The 21,309-nt window shown below is 47.8% G+C and overlaps 1 protein-coding gene across 2 annotated transcripts in view; it reads left to right on the top strand.

Annotated features, from left to right (window-relative positions):
• The window catches only part of SKA3 (spindle and kinetochore associated complex subunit 3), a 627,619-nt gene that overhangs the window by 32,189 nt on the left and 574,121 nt on the right, over positions 1-21,309 (top strand). For both annotated transcript variants that reach the window (XM_086935202.1, XM_086935203.1), the window contains exon 2: positions 6,949-7,069. In XM_086935202.1, coding sequence (XP_086791328.1) covers positions 6,961-7,069 — 109 coding nt within the window. In that variant the 5' untranslated portion in view covers positions 6,949-6,960. The remainder of the gene's footprint in view (positions 1-6,948; positions 7,070-21,309) is intronic.

Below are 21,309 nucleotides of genomic sequence, written 5' to 3' on the forward strand. Positions count from 1 at the left end.
TTCTCTGCTCCCTGACTTTGCGTGGGCTTTGCATCAGGAGAAGCACTTGAGACCTCCAGCAGCTGCCGCCCTCTCACCATCACACAGTGGAGATAGAATATCAGCTTGGATGTTGGTGCCTCTCCCAACGTTTCTCTAATAAAAAAAAACATTTAGTAAAGAAGAAAAAACACCACAGAGCCAGAAAAGGGAGAGGAGGAGGGAGGTGGTCGACAACGACAACGGGGCGACAGCAGGCAATTTACAACACGGACAGCATGAGGAAGGGAAGGAGGGACCAAAGGCAAAATGGACAACAGGCGAATAATTTGGGAACACTACCACCTATCTTTTGTGAATAATAAAAACAAGTTTAAGCCATTGGCATTGTAAGTGACAATGCCTACTATTTGTGTTTAGTTTTTTAAAACATAAATAAAAGGCACTATCATTTACAGTGCCAATAGCTTAAACTTGTGTAAATGCAAAACCTATTGCATTGCAAATGGTTTAAGTTTAAAACTGATCACGGCCCGTTTCAAGGACCCCGCACTTGTTTTTTTAAAACTTTAATATGAGCGCGGTGTCCCTGAAGCGGGCACCGCGCTCACTATGAAAGTAAAAAAAAATACGCTTCAAGCCTGGTCAGTATTAAGCGCTATATAAATACAATTACTAGTGACTAGATATGTCACAAGTTGCCAGTAGTAAGACAATTAGAGACGGGCTCTTATATGGGATTGGAGGGGGCCATGTGCTTATAAATCAGTAGCTGTGAATAGTTGGATGGACTTTATCCAGGGTTTCTGAGTGACATCAACTAGTTGAGAGAGAGGCTTGATTTGTTTGTCACTCACAACCCTGAGGTGACGAGCATCCCCGCTCCTCACTTTTTACCCATTTATAATGTCCGTGCTTTATTTGTAAAAGAAAAAGAAAGTGCCAGGGCTCTGATCAGGAGGTTTACTGCAACTTGCATTTTGGGTAAGAGGAGCACACTGTCTTTAACCTAAAAAATCTTATTGTTTGATTTCAAGTTATTCCAATTATAACCAAGCGTGCAGCTGAGGTAGCACATCTGTCCTATAACGTGCCTAATTATGAACAACCTTATCTTAAGTGTATGCAACACTTAACCTTAGCGCACTGTTGCTACTGGCGGAAAACCGCTGAAAAATTATGAACTCTTAAACACTTCTGAAATTTTCAAAACTGATTGTATTGACACATGTTTTCACAACACATAAATCAAAATCGTTTTCCATAAATAAACAAAAACTATTTTCACATTTCTATACAAATGTATACATCATAAACATAAGTAGATGTCGAGTCTTTAAATTTTGACGACTTTTTCTGTTTATGCCCAATGCATTTCGAGCTTAATAAAGCTCTTCGTCGGGGGCCTGTAAAACGGAATGTGGTATTCAGTTAATGAATTCACGAAACTCTTCTCAGCATTACATTCATGACAATGAAGCAACTTCCATATTTAGTTAAGCAAAGAATGGTAACATTCCTGTAAATAACCTGCCACCAACACCGCAGTGTGTAAAGGAAAAATAACGCTAAAACAAACTTACAAAGATCGCGCTGAACCTGGACTCTATCTTCTGTAAAAAAACAGAGGCACAATAATCTAATTGACCTATCTGTATGGGTCAAAATCCTACCACAACATCACAAGAAAAACCGGAAATGTCTCTTACCTTAAGCACTGAAAACACGGTGCTCAAACCAAACTGCTCACACTTCCACTCGCCACTCTTCTCCTAAAAATACAAAGAAACCTTCAGCTCTATGCCAGGATTCTTAACCCTGTAACGGAGTTATAATCCAAACTACCAAGTTCTGGCGACTCACCTCGCTAATGACTCCTTGATGTGAAAAACCATATTCCTCTCACATTCAAAAACGCTCACGCTGTGGGAACAGCTGATGGCGTGAAGCAAACTCCCCCGAGTCTAAACGCGGTGCCGATGGTCAACAGTGAAAACGGACTATACAAAACGAACAGCTACACACCTAGCTGCAAGCGCCATGATGGAAAGGTGAATACTAGAACCGACGCATCCAAAACACTAAACAATTGCTCCAAGAAAATGCTATACACGTGGATGAAACGAAAAATAAAAATAAAAATGTAAAGTGAGGAAAACAAAGTGAAAAATATAGCAGTATATGTTACCAATCATTCAAATCATACCACAAATGACAGTTAAATACAGACATCAATCTGGAACATTATCCTGGTGAAGGGAAGTCATAAAAAACACGATAAATCAATTTTCTCGTTTAACCCCTTCGGTTCTTGTGTGGAAAGATGTTTTATCCAATGAATTTCTCTCTGGAGGAGGGATCTGGTTAGATCAACCCCCTCGTATGTTTTAACTACCTCTAGAATGGAAAACCTGATTTGGGCTATGCTATGGTTATTCTCATTCCAATGTTTCGCTAGGTTGCTCTTTAGGTTCTTGTTCCTTATAGTACTTTTATGTTCAGAAATCCTTGTTTTGAGTTTCCTTTCCGTTTTTCCAGTATAAATTTTACCGCAGGGACACTTTATGTAATAGATTAAATTTTTGGAGTTGCAGTCCCCATTATAGTGTAAAGTCATTTCTTTACCTGTTTGTGGATGGTTTAACAACTTCCCTTCTATCACATTAGAGCAGTGAACACAGTTCTGGCATTTCTTCATTCCTCTGTGGATTTCCTCTGTATCTCTTGTCGGTGTCATCAGTAACTCTTTAAGATTTTTGGATCTTTTATACGCAAAAATGGGCTTACTGTCAAATATCCCATTAAAGTCAACTTCATTCTTTAATAGATCCCAATGTTTGTATATGATGGTTTTAAGCATTTTTGATGAAGTAGAAAATTTTGATACAAACACTTGTCTATCATGAGATTTTTGGGGTTTCTGAATCAAGAGGTTATTTACAGGAATGTTACCATTCTTTGCTTAACTAAATATGGAAGTTGCTTCATTGTCATGAATGTAATGTTGAGAAGAGTTTCGTGAATTCATTAACTGAATACCACATTCCGTTTTACAGGCCCCCGACGAAGAGCTTTATTAAGCTCGAAATGCATTGGGCATAAACAGAAAAAGTCGTCAATTTAAAGACTCGACATCTACTTATGTTTATGATGTATACATTTGTATAGAAATGTGAAAATAGTTTTTGTTTATTTATGGAAAACGATTTTGATTTATGTGTTGTGAAAACATGTGTCAATACAATCAGTTTTGAAAATTTCAGAAGTGTTTAAGAGTTCATAATTTTTCAGCGGTTTTCCGCCAATAGCAACAGTGCGCTAAGGTTAAGTGTTGCATACACTTAAGATAAGGTTACTGCAACTTGCGCCACACATGGCCCCTGCCACAGCTGCCAGTGATAGGAGCAACACAATTACTAACCTTCGCACTCCCACGAGTGTAACAATTCTAACTATTGCAGGCCTCAAAGCTATAAGAATGGCTTGCAGGGCAGGTAAGAGTCAATTATAATGTGTATTGAATTAATATTTTCGTGCGGTTGTGGTCATTTCTAAATTAGCCAGACCGGGCCACCTTGTGGCAGACTGTCTCAAACACGGTGCTGACAAATAAGTAGGGTGCCGAGCACCGGAAACCACCAGCTCAAATTAAGCACCTGCTTCTATATGACTCTCCATCATCTGCCCTGCTTGAACTGCGTCAGTCTGTGGGTAACCCATACATAACTGTGGGGTTAGGTCGCGTGCGTGTGTATGTGTGCGCGCGCCTGTGTGTGTGTGTGTGCAGGGGGGTGGGGGCTGGCTGTGTGTGTGTGTGTGTGTGTGTGTGTGCGCCGTTAGTGCATGCGAGCCAAGCAAAAGCAGGGGCTGTGTGTGCGTCTGCGCAAGCGCGTCTCAGAAGCGCGCTCACACGGACAAATCTGAGACAGCAGAGGCGCGTGGCAGAACGCTGTCTCAGATTCCTAGGAAACTAACCACAATAGATGTTGAGCTAGACCGCATGCGCACCTCTAGCTCGACCTAAAAAGGTAGACCCATACTTTCCGTAATCGTTTGCTAACTTTTCACCAAATAAAAAACTGTCGGCCAGTGTGCCTGCCTCAGTGTAGGCCAAACCTGCAAGCTGGGGGTCGATGCGATAATTTCGGTGGACAATGCACAGTTGGCATTCCCTAAAAGACACAGGGCCCTCTGTGCCTACTCCAGGACCTTGCAAGGATACAATTGGCACTTATTGTCCTTAGCCTGAACTGCCAGATCAAGTAGTGAGGGGCTAGAGATAATAAGCAGTTTGTCCTGATAGCTCCACCAGGCTCTACCCAGACCCTTCTTGGATTACCTGGAGAATTTCTTGAGCGACGTGTCCATGTTGAGGTCGAACTCTGGTGTATTCTCCACTTTACCCAGCAGAGACGGGGGGCAGGCAGTCTTAGCAAAGTGTATTGCGTAACTCCCGCTCAAAGCCCTGACGTAAGTTGTCTTGTACATAGTGTGCCACCTCCATACAGGGGACCCATTCTGTGGAACAAGGGTGGAAAATCTCTCTGAGTTCAAACAGATTCTTGTTGGGAGGTGTATCCGGTGTCAAATGCCGCACTTTGCACTTTTGTTTGGCGGCTGGTTCAAAATCCTCCTGAGCAGTCTCCTTAACTGAATGGGAATCTTAGACCAAACTAGAAGGTTCTGCCATGAAGGTGAAGCTCTTAGTGAAACCAGATGGTTCAAAACCATCAATACTTCCATATTCGTGGTCACGCAGGACCCATTGCGCCAACTGTGAAAGGACCTCAGCCGAGGAGCATTTGGTAGAAGTACTATGGGTAAAGCACGCCTCAAGCAATGCCAAATCCTGTTTCACAGGAGCCCCTTCTGTACCCATCAACTCACATCAACCATAACGTGCCAGGGGTTGGGTAAATGGTTGCAAAGCTTTTATTATGGCCCGGTTCGCCGAGCTCTACATTTGAGTGTCAAGTACCTCTACTAAACGCTCCTCCATATCCTGCTCACAAGTGACTTATTCGTATTACAGATAGTCCTCACCCTCATCAGCGTAGTATGCCATTATAACCTGGCACAGAGTCTGGAGAAATTCCAGGGGGAGAGACAGGCCTAACTGGGTGCAAAAAATTTCAGAGAACCAGTGATTAGGGCAAACACAAGCGTAAGTTGTTGCCAATATATTATGTGGAGGGAGGCACCCAGCTCTCCTAAGGCAATGCCTTATTCTACCTTTGTATCGCTCCGTTTGGCGATAACCAGGACTTGTGAGGCTAACATCCCTATGTTGTATGCAGCGTAGCGAACAGATTGGCAATTATTCCGATTTTTGATTTCACCGCGCATGCGCAAGCATCAACATTGAAAAGGGACTGGGCTCCAAGCATGTATACGCTCCATGGCAACCAACCGAAACTGGTGGTACAGCCTCCGAGTATGTAAAACTTGATCCAAGTGAAGCCACAAGCCCCAATAGAGCATAAATAGTATGAAAACAGGTAACATGCAAGTATAGATGAAAATAAATGACTTGATTCAGCTGCTGCAGCAGCAACAATTGAGGAGGATTTATTGTGACATTGGCTTATATACTATGCATGACTTCAGTGATTGGTGGAGAGAGTGGACTACTGGGGTTCATGGTAAATGAAGTTTTTAATTTTTATAATGTTTTAATTGGCTGCTGTATTTTCTTTAGTAAAGAAACAGAAGCATAATCTGAAGCCTCCTTTCCTGACATAGAATTTTGTTTACACTAAAACAGTCACTGGTGTTTAATTTAATTTTCCAAGGTCCCAGAATAATCGAGGGATTTGATCTGCTTGCGAACCTGTGGAAATATTGATTGTAGCTTAGCCATGCTGGATAGCACTGAACAGCATCACCTGGAAACTCATTGCGAGTTTAACCTGATTGCAGCTCATCCAGATTGGAGAAGGCTGCTTGAGACTTCTACGAGTGTCAAAGTGATGCTTTGTTGCATTATTTCCAGTCCTCTGTGGTACATGGTAAGCGTATGTTTTTTCCAGGTAGACCAAAACATTGCACAATAAGAGTCCTCCACTAGCTTTAGACCACTTTTGAAACATTATGGAAAAGGGCTGAGGTCTATGGCTGAGCTGGCCATAGCATACAAAGAGAACTTCCCTCTGGGAACCTTACGGAGGAGAAAAGTTTCAGGAACCCTCAGTCCACCCCAGGCAGCAAGTGGCCATGCAGGCGCATCAGGCCATTTTGTTCTATGCAGATGAGTAATTTGCTACTGCAGACTAACACAGTCCAGGACGCTGCGTGTTAGCCTGAAGTCCGGGATTATTTATATGGCCTAACAGCTAGAGTGCTCGAATTGGAAGCTGGGGAACCAGATTCGAGTCTCCACATGGACGCTCCACGTCCTGTGTTTCTGGGCAAATCACTTAATCTCGCTGTGTCTAACAAAATAAATGTGTCTGTCTGTAACGCAACTGGTGCTCATGTAAAGCTTTCTGATAACCTCGGGTCGAATTCGCGCTATATAAAACTCCCAAAATAAATAAATGTTAAAAATGGGTTTCATTTAGAAAACGTATGTGGTTCCAGCCAGTACAGCTGAGGTCGTTTGCAGTCAAATTTTGTTTGGCCTTGTTTCCTTTAAAATAAAATCCTAAAAAAGTATTTGGAGGATGTGGGTAGAGGTAGCGCAATTCCCAAGGACATTTCTACAGGTGGGTAGGCAGGTTTTCTATCTTTGCTGGCCGCACTTTGGGTCTTGTTTTGAAACATTTTTATGGTGCTTTTAGGACAGAGCCCAGTCTTACGATGGTTTGGGTTGGAATACCAAAATTCCCTTTCAGTTGTCCTCATATGCATGAATTATTAACGATTCCAATAGTTTTAAGGATCTTGTTTTTGCTAAAGCTCCTTTCTGCATTACAAAATTAGCTGTTAAAGTATACTGTTTGATAATTTTGTTTGGGTTTATTTTACCAGAAAACATATAACATGGCCGAGACTGTGACAGAAACCTTCTTTGGAAAGCTAAGACATTTAGCCACAACCCTTGAAAAAGAGACCAAACAGTTGGAACGTGAATTTAACCAAGAAGACTCGGGTGAGTGGTTTGATATTTATGTGTATATGGAGCACACCAATTCAGTTCTTCATGGTCACAGATTCCAGTTAACATTTAAGCCTCTTTGAAATGTCGGACATCCTCCCACCTGTCCGGAGCGGAATTCTCTAACCTTACTTTGGAGAGTAAGGTTAATGTTGTAGCGTATACGTATTGGGCATAAATAACTCTACATCAAGTATATTCTCCCCAGAATAACCTCAGCTACCACATTGGTCTCATTAGGTCCGCCGATGGATCTTGTTCTGTGCTGAAATGGACTAGAATATTAAGGGGATGAACGATTATATGAGAACGTGGAATAAGATTATAGTTAGTATTTATTCATTATCAAACAGATGTTGCCTCAGCAGTATCTATTAATCTAGTACCTTTGAAAGAGATAAAATGGCCACACCAATGAATGACACAGAATCATCAACCTAGGCTTAGTATATTTGTCGCAATTAAATATTTTTTCATGCCAATTTAATATAAGACTATTAGAGATTTTAATAAGCACTAGCAGCCCGCCCCGGCTTTGCCCGGGGCAGAAGGGGGCTGGGGGCAGCATTTTAAGCCTCTGTGCACCCCCCCCCCCTGACATTGCCCAGTCAGCATCCCTTCCCGCCCCGACATTGGCCATACCGTCTCCCGCCTCCCGCCTTGAGCCTTGTACCTTGAGCCTTCCGCCCGCCGCCCCCCGCCCCGACATTGGGCATAGCGCCTACCGCCTCCCGCCTCGCGCCTTGAGCCTCCCGCCCGCCTCCCGCCTCCCGCCTCGGCTTTGTAACCCCCCCCCCCCCCAGTCCCGACTTACCTCATCCGCCGCTCCTCCTTACGCTGAAGTGTTTACCTCTCCACTGCTTGACCGCTTGTCAGCTACCTCCTCCGCTGCTCCTCCCCGCGCTGCCACTGCTCCTCCGCTTCTCGCCGCTCCGCAGCTCCTCCCAGCGCTCATGTTCTCCCCTCTTCCTGTTGCTGGTGAACTCCGCTCCTCCCCTCACGCAGACGCTCCTCCCGGCGCTCATGTCCTCGCTCTTCCTGTTGCTCGTGAACAACGCTACTCCCCTCACGCATACGTCGCGGCCGGCGCTACTTGCAAGGGACTACTTTATTTTTATTACTAAATATTTTAAACAACGTTTTTTTTTTTTATGTAGCCTATGTCCTTCTGCTTGCCCTGAGGTTTTCTAAGATGTCTTGGGTGTTCAGATTGGTGGTGTAGTTTTCGAGTTTACCTGGCTCAAAGGTGCAAGTTCTCTCTTTATAATAGTAGTATAGATTAAGAAAGTCGTATGAATCAAAATGTGAAAAATGTTCTTCCTCAACTGAGGGAGAGTAGGTTTTAAGAAAGGAGTCCTTAAAAGCAATATGACCCTCATACAAATTCTATAAAGTTCAAGAATTGGCAATTGACCAGTTCCAGTTCAGGAGCAGGATCGTCTGCCCCTGTCCTCACTGCAGCGGAAATTCCACAGCCGTTGTCAGAAACCTTCCAGCCAGAAAGGTTCCTCCTATGCAAGCATACCAGCAGGCAGCAAACTCAGTAATGCGTCTCAATTCATGTTAGTTTCTGGAAGTCCAAGTTGTCAGTCTCTGTACCACAAGGTGGGTTGAGAAGGTGGACAAGATAGGGGGTCGTTCCTTTTCACAATTGGATAATTATACTCCATCGATTTATGACATCACCGAATTTGACAGACCAGTTTGTCCCATTTGTCAGTTGCGATAGAATGAGATGATGTAGTAGGTAAAAGTATACATATTCAAAGAGGAAGTAATCCATTACTTTGCATTTTCCATAAGACCACTGTCTTTAATCATCATGATTGGTTATGACATCTAGGAAGTAGGCAAGTCCATGCTCTCATCCTTTGTCAGTCCTTTCATAAGCAGGTACTCTAAGAAGTAACTATTTTGTTGCAAATCCATTAAAGTAAGCCACAAACGTGAAAGGAATCGTTGACTGTAAAAGCAAAAGCGGAAACTTTACAAAATGTTCTCATAGGCTTTTAGACTATTCAGTTCATTAGTTCATGCTAAGAAGGAAAAGTTTAGGCCTTTATGAAATGCAGCCTGCACACGCAAAAGTTTGTGCTAAAATATGAATTCATATTATCGAAATACAATCCATTAGTTCTTCATTTAGGTCTATTAATAATTGCATCTACATTATGTAAGTATGAAATTCCCATATAAAAAATGTATAACACATAATAGTCAAATCTTTCAATACCCTTCTGTTACAGGCTATTACACCGTTCAGTATTCGGAAGCATAGCTAAAGAAAACTTTTCTTCTCAATGTCAGTGCTCACATTACACATTCTAATGTTAATGTCCATTTTTTAACATCTAAAACCACTTTATTCATACACGTATAAGACATTTGTATGTTATCGTTTTGTATGTCATATTCATCTATGTACAAAGGAAACATATACCAATAGCTTTATTAAACTTCTCATTAGTTCATCTGTGGTTAAGTGTCATCACAAATCTGTGTCTAACATTCTGCATGCTTTTACGATGCAGTATCTAAATCAAACGTCTTACTGTGCATGTTCTTTTTTGCTAATCCGTTTTATTGATTTTACAACGAAGTGAGAAAAATGAATGCAAAGAGTACAGCATTGTAGGCAGCATCATAACATGTGGATTTCGGCACACATTACAGGTACAGCAAATTACATTATTGTCTCTCTCCCTCCAGAGAGCATAACAAACTAGACCCACAGGCACAGGGGTGACCCTCAGTCTAGCATTCCCAGCCACTTGCCCCAGATTCTTCTTGCTTTGTATAAGGAGAGTTCCTGTGTGGCACACCAGTCTATTCCTCGGTGCCAATTAGCTATAGTGGGCAGGCAGGATTCTTCCACGCAGCTGCGATGTTGCGCTTGGCTACCGCCAAAGCGGTTCCCATCCAACCCATCAGTGATGCCCAGTAATATGTGTAGGGGGTTGTGCGGAACTTCCCATCCTAATACCTGAGTGAGCTCCATTTCTAAGGCGGCCCAGTAATGGTAATGTGCGGGCATGTCCATACTATGTGAAAGAAATCTGCAGGGTCTAAACCACACCTTGGGTTTGGAATAAGGCCTGCTCTGTGTAGGTAACTGGGGGTGAGATAGGTGGTGTGCAGGTACTAGAGCTGGATCAGGCGAAGCTTGGCTGAAACAGTGATAGTTTTAAGTGCCATCAGTGCATCCCACCAGTCCTCGTCCTCCAAAGGACCCAACCACGCCTCCCACCTAAGTTTCAACTGGTCAGGTGATGTGGGACCGTTGTTTGTTAGGGAACGATATATGCGTGAGACTCCGCCTCGCCCGAGGTTACCCATCATGACCTGGGCCTCAAGGGGACTGTGTTCTGGCAGTGAAGTGCCGGATTTTGTGTGTGTCTTAGGCGTGACAGACTTTCAGTTATCTGTAGAACTGGGAGGGATGAAGTGCATATCTATTTTGCTACTTAACAAAGGAACAAATATGGTCACTGACCCACATGTCTCCAAGTTGCGAGATGCCAATGAGGTCCCAGCTTCTGAAGCCTGGTAGGCCCTCGGCCTCCCTCACGTTACAGAGAAAAGGGTTATACCCAAAATAGTCGCTGGGACCTGAGTGCAATAGCAGGACAGGAGGGAGGGGTGCCAGAACACTGTTATAGTCAAACAAACTACTATGAATTAAGACCATATGCAATCAAAATGTGTAAGGAATCATTGTTGTTTAATCACAAGGCATCCAAAATGTATTTATACACAAAAAAACGCATTTTAAAGACATCAGAAATTAGTGCCCCAGAGAGAAGAATGGGAAGGGTGTCAGTGAAAGGAGTAGTGTAAGGTAGCGGGTAGTGACCTAGTGAAGGCCAAACAACCTTAATAAACAAATGTATACACACCGGGCTTTATAAAAGCAAGCCCAATACATGAAACATGAATGTTTTTAGACTTAAAATCAGGTGCACCATGCTTCTAGAAATACACTAATTGTCACATTTAGGATAGAAGCTGGTAAGTGGACAAGTTGTCGACGTTCTGACCCCACGATACGGTAGGCAGTAGTGAAGCCTTACAGGTGTGGGGTCTTCCTCAGGACAGGGGTAAGGCGGGGTTCCTAAAAAATGTGAAAGGGAAAGGAGTTGGGGCTTGTCCCAAAGAATCCCGATTAAAAACAAGCACTGGCGTTGCCAATAGGTCTCGCAGTAGGAAAGTTTGAGCTATTGGTTTTGTAAATGACATTTTTTTTTTGTGTGATTCACAATGCCCATACTTTTAACTTTTCGCATTAGGAAAGTTTGAGCGATTGGTATTGTAAATGACACTTTTTTAATTTATGTGTTGGTTTTGAAAATAGCAAAATTATTGGTATTGTAAATGACACTTTATTAATTTATGTGTTGGTTTTGAAAATAGCAAAATTAATAGCTTTGTCAGTTACAATGTCAATAGTTTTAACTTTCGCAAATGTGACACCTATAGCATTTGTAATGCAATTTGTGTTGTATTTAAGTGACTAAGATGTATTGATATTACAAATAACAATGGCTTTTAATTTTGTAAATAATTAATACTTAAATAAGTTATTGTAATTTATAATGGCAATAGCTTAAACGTTTGTAAATACATTTTGTGAAGATTATGTTCAGTGTATTTTATTGTGACGAAAATCCAAGAACATTGCATTTGCACCTACACACACACATGTGTTGTAGCGCTGAGTGGTGTGAGGGTGAGGGGGTGTGAGGGAGAGTGGGTGTGTGTGAGTGTGAGTGTGGGGGTGTGAGGGTGAGAGTGTGTGAGGGTGAGGGTGAGGGTGTGAGGCTGAGTGAGGGTGAGAGGGTTGTGAGGGGGGGTGAGGGTGTGACGGTTAAAAACAATCGTCTAGAGAGAGGGGTGTAGAGAGAGAGGGGTGTAGAGAGAGAGGGGTGTAGAGAGAGAGGGGTGTAGAGAGAGAGGGGTGTAGAGAGAGAGGGGTGTAGAGAGAGAGGGGTGTAGAGAGAGAGGGGTGTAGAGAGAGAGGGGTGTAGAGAGAGAGGGGTGTAGAGAGAGAGGGGTGTAGAGAGAGAGGGGTGTAGAGAGAGAGGGGTGTAGAGAGAGAGGGGTGTAGAGAGAGAGAGAGGGGTGTAGAGAGAGAGAGAGGGGTGTAGAGAGCGAGAGAGGGGTGTAGAGAGAGGGGTGTAGAGAGAGAGAGAGGGGTGTAGAGAGAGAGAGAGGGGTGTAGAGTGAGAGAGAGGGGCGTAGAGAGAGAGAGAGGGGTGTAGAGAGAGAGGTGTAGAGAGAGACGGGTGTGGAGAGAGAGGGGTGTGGAGAGAGAGGGGTGTAGAGAGAGAGGGGTGTAGAGAGAGAGGGGTGTAGAGAGAGAGGGGTGTAGAGAGAGAGGGGTGTAGAGAGAGAGGGGTGTAGAGAGAGAGAGGGGTGTAGAGAGAGAGGGGTGTAGAGAGAGAGAGAGGTGTAGAGAGAGAGAGAGGGGTGTAGAGAGAGAGAGAGGGGTGTAGAGAGAGAGAGAGGGGTGTAGAGAGGGAGGGGTGTAGAGAGGGAGGGGTGTAGAGAGGGAGGGGTGTAGAGAGGGAGGGGTGTAGAGAGGGAGGGGTGTAGAGAGGGAGGGGTGTAGAGAGGGAGGGGTGTAGAGAGGGAGGGGTGTAGAGAGGGAGGGGTGTAGAGAAAGGGGGTGTAGAGAGAGAGGGTGTAGAGAGAGAGGGTGTAGAGAGAGAGGGTGTAGAGAGAGAGGGTTTAGAGAGAGGGGTGTAGAGAGAGAGGGGTGTAGAGAGAGGGGTATAGAGAGAGTTAAGGAGGTCCTTTATGTAAGATGACCTTTATGTAAGATGACTTATTCATTACACTTCCTTAATTCACCAAGAAATCGTGAAAATATATCTTCACATTACCATACATTGAAAACGTCTTAAAGTATGTGCTTGCAACAAAGTGTAAACCGATCAGTGGCTTGTTCGCTCACACTACAGATTTTACATTTATTCTCCTTGCCTGCGACCAGAGGATGCCAAAGACAGTGTTTGATAAAGCTTTGCAGTGACCTGCTGGACAACAAGCTCTGGCATTGCGCAGAGGGGGGCGGGGGAGCGGATTCCGGATCAAAAGCAGCTGGGGTGTTGTCTGTAAACAACAAGCTCTCTGCATTGCGTGGCGGGGGGCGGGAAGCAGATTCCTTTGAAGTGTGAGTGCAGAGAGAGGCTCACAGGCTTCCAAATGGACCAGCAAGTAACAAGAGAAGTTGTGCAACAAAAGTTTCTAAGAACACCTTCAATTTCCACAGCTAAGAAACAGACGTCAGGTTGAAAGTCCACGCCTGGTTGTGACTGCAGGCTGGTAGGCTTATCATTTCAACGAGCCTGAAATGTTGAGAGGTAGCGCCTGGGGTACACCAGAGAAGTTTTGATGACTCACAGGTTAAGTAATTAGCTGCATATGTCAAGAAAGCACTTAACTAGTCTGTTCCAACAAAAAAAAAAAACTAGTTGCGCTTTCCATGATGCTCTACCTTCCTTTCCCAGATCACTTAAATTAGTCGTCCCTGCCCTCCTGAAGGCTTAGCACAGCTCCTTGCAGCGCCCAGTGCAGCATGTCTGGTGGCAACTACGTGGAACGCCCGCTCTCTAAACCGCTGTCATGCTCGGTGTGTGCGGTGGGTCGTGGCAGTGGCATCACGGGGGTCGGAGCCAGTGTAGCCCAGGTATGTGCCGCTGGCACGCGCTGCACCTATCGCTCTGCTCGTCTCTAGGAGGAGCGGGGCATGCACAGACCCAAACCCCAGTGCTCTGTTCCCTCGCTGGCTCTGCTGGGGGGGACGTGATATGTGCAGATGTGGGTATGAAAAGGTGGCATTGGCCACTCGGCCACGGTGTCTACTTGCCATGGGATTTACCGAGCTACCTTGTGACATTTCTAGTGTTATATAGGTGTGGGAGTGGGGGCGGGGGTGGGGGTGGGAATTGGGGCGCGGGGGAGGTTGCTGCAGAGTTCCAGGTCCGTAATCCTTGTGTTTTAGCATGTGGGAGCAGGTGAGAGTACCAATGTTGAGGCTCCCGCGTCCCCCACACACGCTAATTTTTCCCACGGTTCTGGTGTGTCTCCCCTCAGCTAAGACCATCCCGCAGTTACTTGAGTGGGGAAGCTTGTTTTCCGTGCGTCAGTGAATGTACCAGAGTACTGGGTGGTGCGGTAGGTGTGTGTGCGCTGGTACTGGGTGGTATGGTAGGTGTGTGTGCGCTGGTACTGGGTGGTGCGGTAGGTGTGTGTGTGCGCTTGCTTGAGTGTTTGTGTGTGAATGGTATGGCGATGTTTGTTTGGAGGTTAGGCGAATGTGTGGGCTGTGTGTTTGGCTGTCGGCACACGTGTATGGAATAATTATCTTTTTCTACAGTACTGACTACATGCTTCTACGTGTGGCTGGGCTTGTGGGCATTGGAGTTTGAAAGTAAGTATGTGTGCTTTTGTCCGTACGTGTATACTTGTGATCATGCGACTGACTGTGACTGAGGACTTGCAGGTTTGTTTCAGTGTTTTCTGCATATGTGTTCCTTTGCCTGATCCATGCGGAAACATTCTGTGTAAAATGTTTGCATATGGGGGAAAGGTGGTACGGTTCTCATATGGGGGTGCTCTGCAAATGATGGGCTTGTGGGGCCGGTGTCCTTTGGTTGATCTGGGCTCGCTAGGATCTTGTGTTCTAGGTGTGAGGTACTTTTAAACCAGGCCATGCTCTGTTGGCGAGGAGCTCACGGCGGCAATGATGATGAAGACTCTACGGCACGGAGCTCCCCTCTGGGTTAGGGGTGTGAGGGACCGTGTCCACTATGGAGAAGCTGCTGGTACGGAGCGGTGCTTTGTTCGCGATATTCTAGTAGGGCTCGAGGCGGCTTCTTTGTGAGTGAGGTACTAGTGGGATGCAGTCATTTGTGCAGAAGTTGCTCCTGTCCGGCGTGTGAAGGTAAAAAAGAACAGCAAGACTAAGGTACTAGCATAGATGCAAACGTCTGATCAGCGGAGGGACAGTAGCTTTCACACTGCTGTTTGCTAATGTAGCCTCTGTAACATGTATGTGGAAGGCTGGGCTTTGAACAGTTGAGGGAAGCATATGCAAATCTGTCTAGTTAGGGGACAGAGAGTGCTTGTTAGGACCTACTTAGACAGTGTATGCAGTTCTTCGAGACCTTTAACAAAAACAAGGGAGAGAGCAACACGAGTGGTGGGGGAAAAGCACGAGGGAGACAGCAACACAGGAAGAAGTACACGAAGGAGACAGCAACACATGGCAGAGAAGATGAGCGGCCGGGAAACTGAAAGTACGGCCGGCCGGCCAGCCATGAATAATTAGGGGAGGAGAAGCCGCACAGCACACGATGGGAGAAGCCCTTTGATGTGCTGTGCGGCCGTGAAAAAATGCAATTAGGAGGGAGGGAGGCTGATGGGCGTGCTTGTTTGGTCACGTGATTCACATGAACTCAAAGAAAACCGCAGCAAAAAGCGCTTGGTTTGACGAGTATTTTGAGCACTTGAATTCTCGCTCCGCTCAATGCGCTTGCGCACATTGATAGGTCGCGAGACCTAAACAGTGGAATTTAGCGGAAATAAGGTGGAAAAGGAGAGTGGATTACCGTGAATCACGCATTAAACACAGAACATGTAGCAAGGAAAACTTCAATGCAGAAACTACTTCAAGGTATGGCATCAATGTGAATGTCTAAGGAAAACAGAACCGGCATTAAAAAAACAACACTGACTGCTTCAGAGAAATGCACCGTAGGTCACACACGGAGAGGAAAAGGAAGTTAAACTTACAGGGATGTCTAAGGCAAATACCTGTGGGCTGCAGACAAACCAGCGTCCCACACGGGGATCGAGTCCTGAATGGCAAGAAGGGAAAGGGTTCGGCAGTTCCGTTATATGCTGTTCACAATGTGACGCTCTCGCGTGCACGTTGTCACACATAATGCGTGGCTAAAAAAGCAAGGAAAGACTCCGTGTGCCGAGTCATGGTCTCAGTAACAATTGTAAAATTGGCAGTGGTTGATCCAGGATGTACTAAAGCCACGCGTACCTGTCTCACAGGATGGTATAAGGGCTCGTGAACAGTAGATGAGTATAATAGAATAATCAAAATTAATAAACGGGTAGTTATGGAAAACGCCATGGTGATTAAATAATGTGAAGTAGAGCAAGTTTATCATTACGCACCTTTCTCACAGGACGGTATAGGCGCGTGAAAACCAATGTTGTCATAATGCAGTCTTACAAAAGTACATGATTATATCCTCACTACAAATCCCGATGGGTCACAGTCAGGAAGAAATACATATTAAACCTAGCTAGACCGATAGTACTTACCTATTACACACGATGGTAAAAGTACTATGTAGAGGGGGCGTGGCTAGCAGCCGATGATGGCGGCAGCAACCTAGAGAGGCTCCCGTAGCGAGGCGGCTTCCCGCAGCAATCCGCATGCCTATCCGCTCACTGCTTAGTCCGGAGAGGGTGTCCTGGGTGCGGTGACCGAACGGCACCGGCACAGAAAATTTGGGAGCGTTTGGACCCCGGTATCGGGGCGCAACCTCATCTCCGTCCCTTGTGGAAGACGGGCCTGGTGACACGAGGCGAGCATCGGTGTCGAGTGCATCCTGAGGCCGGGCGGAAGTTCGTCCTACCCGGCGCGATCATCCGGAAGCAGCCGACGACGCCAACACCCGACGTTCTTGGCTGGCAATTCTCCCCGCCGCCCGCTCCATCCCTTACGCTGTGCACCCGGTGGCGCTAGGCAGCTCTGCCCCTTGGCTGCGCTCGACACGTGCCGGAGGACCTGTGCAGCACCAGTCGACATTCTGCCTGACCCAGCCGAGGCCGCCACAGCTCCGCGGCGGCCGGCGGCCCCCTAATAGCGCCAGCGACCTCTGGCCCACACCCATTCTGGGCCCCCCCTGCATTCCCTTCCCCCCCGCGGACAGCTACGGACCTCCGGCCCGCTCCATTATAGACTTTGTCTCACTGGACAGTAATGGCGGGGAAGGGACAGCGGCAGGCCGCTGCTCAGGCGAAGCTTGGGAAATATGCCTACGATAGCCAGTCATCCACCCAGCCTGAGCAGCGCAAATCAATGGGGAAGGGCGCTGACAACGACGGTGCTAAAAAAGCCACGCTGGACGATGTACTACGGGCGCTGGAGCAGGTACAGGCCACGGTGGGCTCGACCGCGGCGGAGGTTACCCTTATCAGAGCCGACCTCCAGAAAATGACCGAAAGAGTGAAGCAGGTGGAGGTGGTAACCAAATCCTTAATAGAGGATGTCTCCGACCTACAAGTGGCAATGGAGAGGCTACAGGCGGACAATAAACTTCTGAAAAGTAAGTTGGATGACCAGGAGGGGCGTTCCAGACGCAACAACGTCCGTATCTTGGGGGTCCCGGAGTCTGAAACGAAGGGGGCCATGGACCTATACGTCGAAGACCTTATAAAGACTAAACTGGCCCCGAAGGGCCTGTCCAACTTCTTTACAGTGGAGCGGGCCCACCGGGTCCCGGGTGGGACGCCTACCCCGGGGGCCACCCCACGCCCCATCCTGGCGAGACTCTTCAACTTTAGAGACCGCGACGCGGTCCTCCAAGCAGCCAGGGTGGCACCGCCCATCCAGAATTCACGGATTTCGTTCTTTCCTGACTACACGGCGGAAGTCACCCGTAAGAGGAGAACATTCCTCGAAGTTAAAAAGTCGCTTCGCGACCAAGAACTGCCGTACTCCATGTTGTTTCCGGCCCGGCTGAGAGTGGTGGCGGACAAGAAGGTCTGGTTTTTCGACTCAGCGGAGAATGCCAGGGAATGGCTGGATGGCTGGCGAACTGTGGACCGCACTTCCAACCGTCGACACAACAGGTCGGGAGAAAAGAGGTCGGGAGAAGAGAGCCGGCGGGGCTCACGTTCTCCACCCATGAACAGCGGGAATGGATCGCCGTCACAGGACCACTTGGGAGCAGCTGAAGGCGAATGAAGTGACCGCAAGGGACTAACGAGTTACTCCTGAACTCTACTCCCATTCTAATTCTTCATTGAGTCGTTCATGGACGCTGGCCCGGACGACCCGAGGGCTGCAAAGGGAACGCCTGCTTTGGGGGACACTCTCCCCTGACGTGCAAGTACTCTGTTTCTGACATGGGATAAGCGCTCTGCTAAGTTGGGGTGGCGGGCAGTTTTGAGTCCGTTTGGCAGGGAGGCAGGGTGGGGGGAATTGGGGGGGGATTTGCTTGGTTTTACGGGAGATTCATGACATCGATCACAAAATGTGGAATGTACTGTGCTGCTTACTGGAACGATGCTGGGAGGAGGGGCCCGGTGCTGATGGTTCTTGTCTTTAAGTTTCGATGGTGGTGGATGCACAGCCTAATGTGATGCAGGCGGGAGGGACGCGACTGGGCGGCTCCTCCCTCAAGCTCCTGGCCTGGAATGTGCGCGGTTTGGGTGATAGAGTGAAGCGCGGCCTTGTTCTGTCCGAGGTTAAGCGACATAAACCTGACCTCATACTCCTTCAAGAGACCCATCTAATGGGTACTGCCACTAAGGCCCTGGACAGGCGAGGGTATGCAATGTTGACCCACTCCGAATTCTCTACTGGGTCCCGGGGCACGGGTATCCTACTCAGAAAATCCTCTACTTTTATTACCCTTAGCACAAAAACTGATACACAGGGCTGTTTTGCGGCAGTGATTGGCCAATGGGAAGGGCGCCCCCTGACTATAGTATCAGTGTACATCCCGCCGTCCTTGCACTCAGTGATGCTGCCTGCCCTGGGCGATTTCTTGTTGTCCCTCCCTGAGGGAGACACCCTGCTAGGCGGGGACTTTAATGCGCCCGCTGACCCACAACTCGACAGGTTCCCAACAACTGCCCTCCCCGGGGGTCCCTCCAGATTTCAGCGCTTCCTTGAGGCACTGGGGCTGATAGACATATGGCGACACGTCCACCCGACACTGCGACAATATACCTTCCACTCCACCGTCCATAACAGTTTATCCCGCATTGACCACTTTCTGGCGTTGGGGGATGGGTTACAGCGCGTCGAAGAGGTGCTCATACACCCTAGGGGCATCTCGGACCACTCCCCACTAACTCTCACCATTACTTCACAAACACGCACACGCCACCGCATCTTTCCGATGCACGCCTCCTACCTTAAGGTCCCTAAGGTCAGGAAGGCACTGCAGACTGCCACGACACATTACTTCATGGAGAACGAGTCTACCGCAGCCTCGGCTGGGGTGCTATGGGAGGCATATAAGACCGTCCTGAGGGGGCAAGCCATTAGCTCCATAACATCGCATAGGCGAGAAAAGGCGGCTGAACACTCGGCGCTCGAGCTAAGACTGCGCGAAACAACCGCTGCCCACGAAGCAGACCCCACTGATGACACATTGCATGCGCTCATGCTGTCCCAGCGCCTATACGCAGACCAAGCGAGGCACATTACACAAGGCCACATCACTGACACACAAAACCGAATATATGATATGGGGGATAAGGCAGGGAAAATGTTGGCTTGGCTCGACAAGAGAGGGGGAAGCGTCAAGGGGATCCAACAGGTTAAGGACGAAAAGGGGAATATCCAAACAGACCCGGCTCGGATAGTGGAGGCATTGGCTGCCCACTTCGAGAAAGTCTACGCCCCGGAGCGGGATGTCACTGCGATTGCGGCCCAAAGCGCACTGTATGACCTGCCCATCCCGGCGCTGTTGCCGGAGGCGGCAGCTGAGCTTGAGGCGCCCTTTACTGCTGACGAGCTGCGGATCGCCATCGGGGCCCTACATACGGGCAAGGCGCTTGGGCCGAATGGCATCCCGGTTGAGTGGTTTCAAGACCGCACTGCTGTCCTTAGCCCACACCTGCTCCGAATGTATGAGGAATGCCGTGCTACGGGGGTGCTCCCGTTAGACCAACGAACGGCCACAATCGTGGCTATTCCTAAGCCTGACAAGCCCCCGGAGGAATGCTCCTCCTACCGCCCTATATCCTTACTTAACGCAGAAAGCAAAATTCTAGCGAAACTTCTGGCAAATCGTCTCATGCCCCACCTATCTGATCTTATTCACCCGGACCAGTCGGGGTTCATGCCCCACAGGAACACCTCACTCAATCTGCGACGGGTGCATGGGGTGTTGGCCAAAACGGATGAAATCGGCGAGCCCGCGGCCATCTTGGCCCTTGATCCAAAGATGGCCTTTGACATGGTGGAGTGGGCGTATCTCTTTGAGGTTCTCCAGTACATGGGTTTTGGTCCTGTCTTCATCTCATGGGTCAAACTGCTGTACACCAGGCCGGTAGCACATGTGGTGGCGAATGGCCACATTTCACGCTCCTTCCCGCTCAAGCGCGGCACCCGACAAGGTTGCCCTCTTTCCCCCCTGCTTTTTGCGCTGTCACTAGAGCCCTTGGCGATCCGCATTAGGACCACCCCCTTGCTTAGAGGGATTCAATGGCGAGAGGGCTGGGAGGACCGCATATCGCTCTACGCGGATGATATGCTGGTCTACCTGACGGATCCTGAACACGGCATTCCGGCTCTCTTGCACATTTGCAATGCCCACGGAGAGGTGTCTGGCTACACCATCAATTGGAGTAAATCCGAATTATATGCCCTGACGGGCAGCCAACTAACGGTTGGTTCTACCTGCCCTCTGCGACTGGCCGGTTCGTCCTTTAAGTATCTTGGTATCCATGTCACGGGTGACCCGGCGGAATACGAAAGACTGAACCTAGTGCCACCGTTGGACCGCCTCAGGCGAGATGCGAGCTTTTGGGCAGGATTACCGCTGACGATGTTGGGGAAAGCAGCCCTCTTTAAGATGAAATCCCTGCCCCGCTTTCTGTATATTCTGGACAATACCCCTTTTGCTGTGCCCCCTAGGTACTTCAAGAGGGTGGCGGCGGTGGTCTCTGGTTTGCTATGGAGTAACCGCCCGGCGCGGATAGCTCACGCCAAGCTCTGTAAGGGCTGGTACGAGGGTGGCATCGCACTTCCTAACCTCCAACTTTACTATTGGGCGGCCCAGCTTAGGCCGATCAATCAATGGCTGCACGCGTCGCAATCGGACCCAGCATTCCAGGCGGATCGGGCCCAGCTGGGGGCTGGTACCCTGCTGGCCCCGCTTTATGATAAACGGAAACTCAGGTCGCTGAAGGGGCCCACTAAGATCACGGTGGCCACCTGGCATGCAGCCACCGCTGCGCTGGGATGGAAA

This window comes from Lissotriton vulgaris, chromosome 8 (genome assembly GCF_964263255.1).
Source record: "Lissotriton vulgaris chromosome 8, aLisVul1.2, whole genome shotgun sequence".
Lineage (NCBI taxonomy): Eukaryota > Metazoa > Chordata > Amphibia > Caudata > Salamandridae > Lissotriton > Lissotriton vulgaris.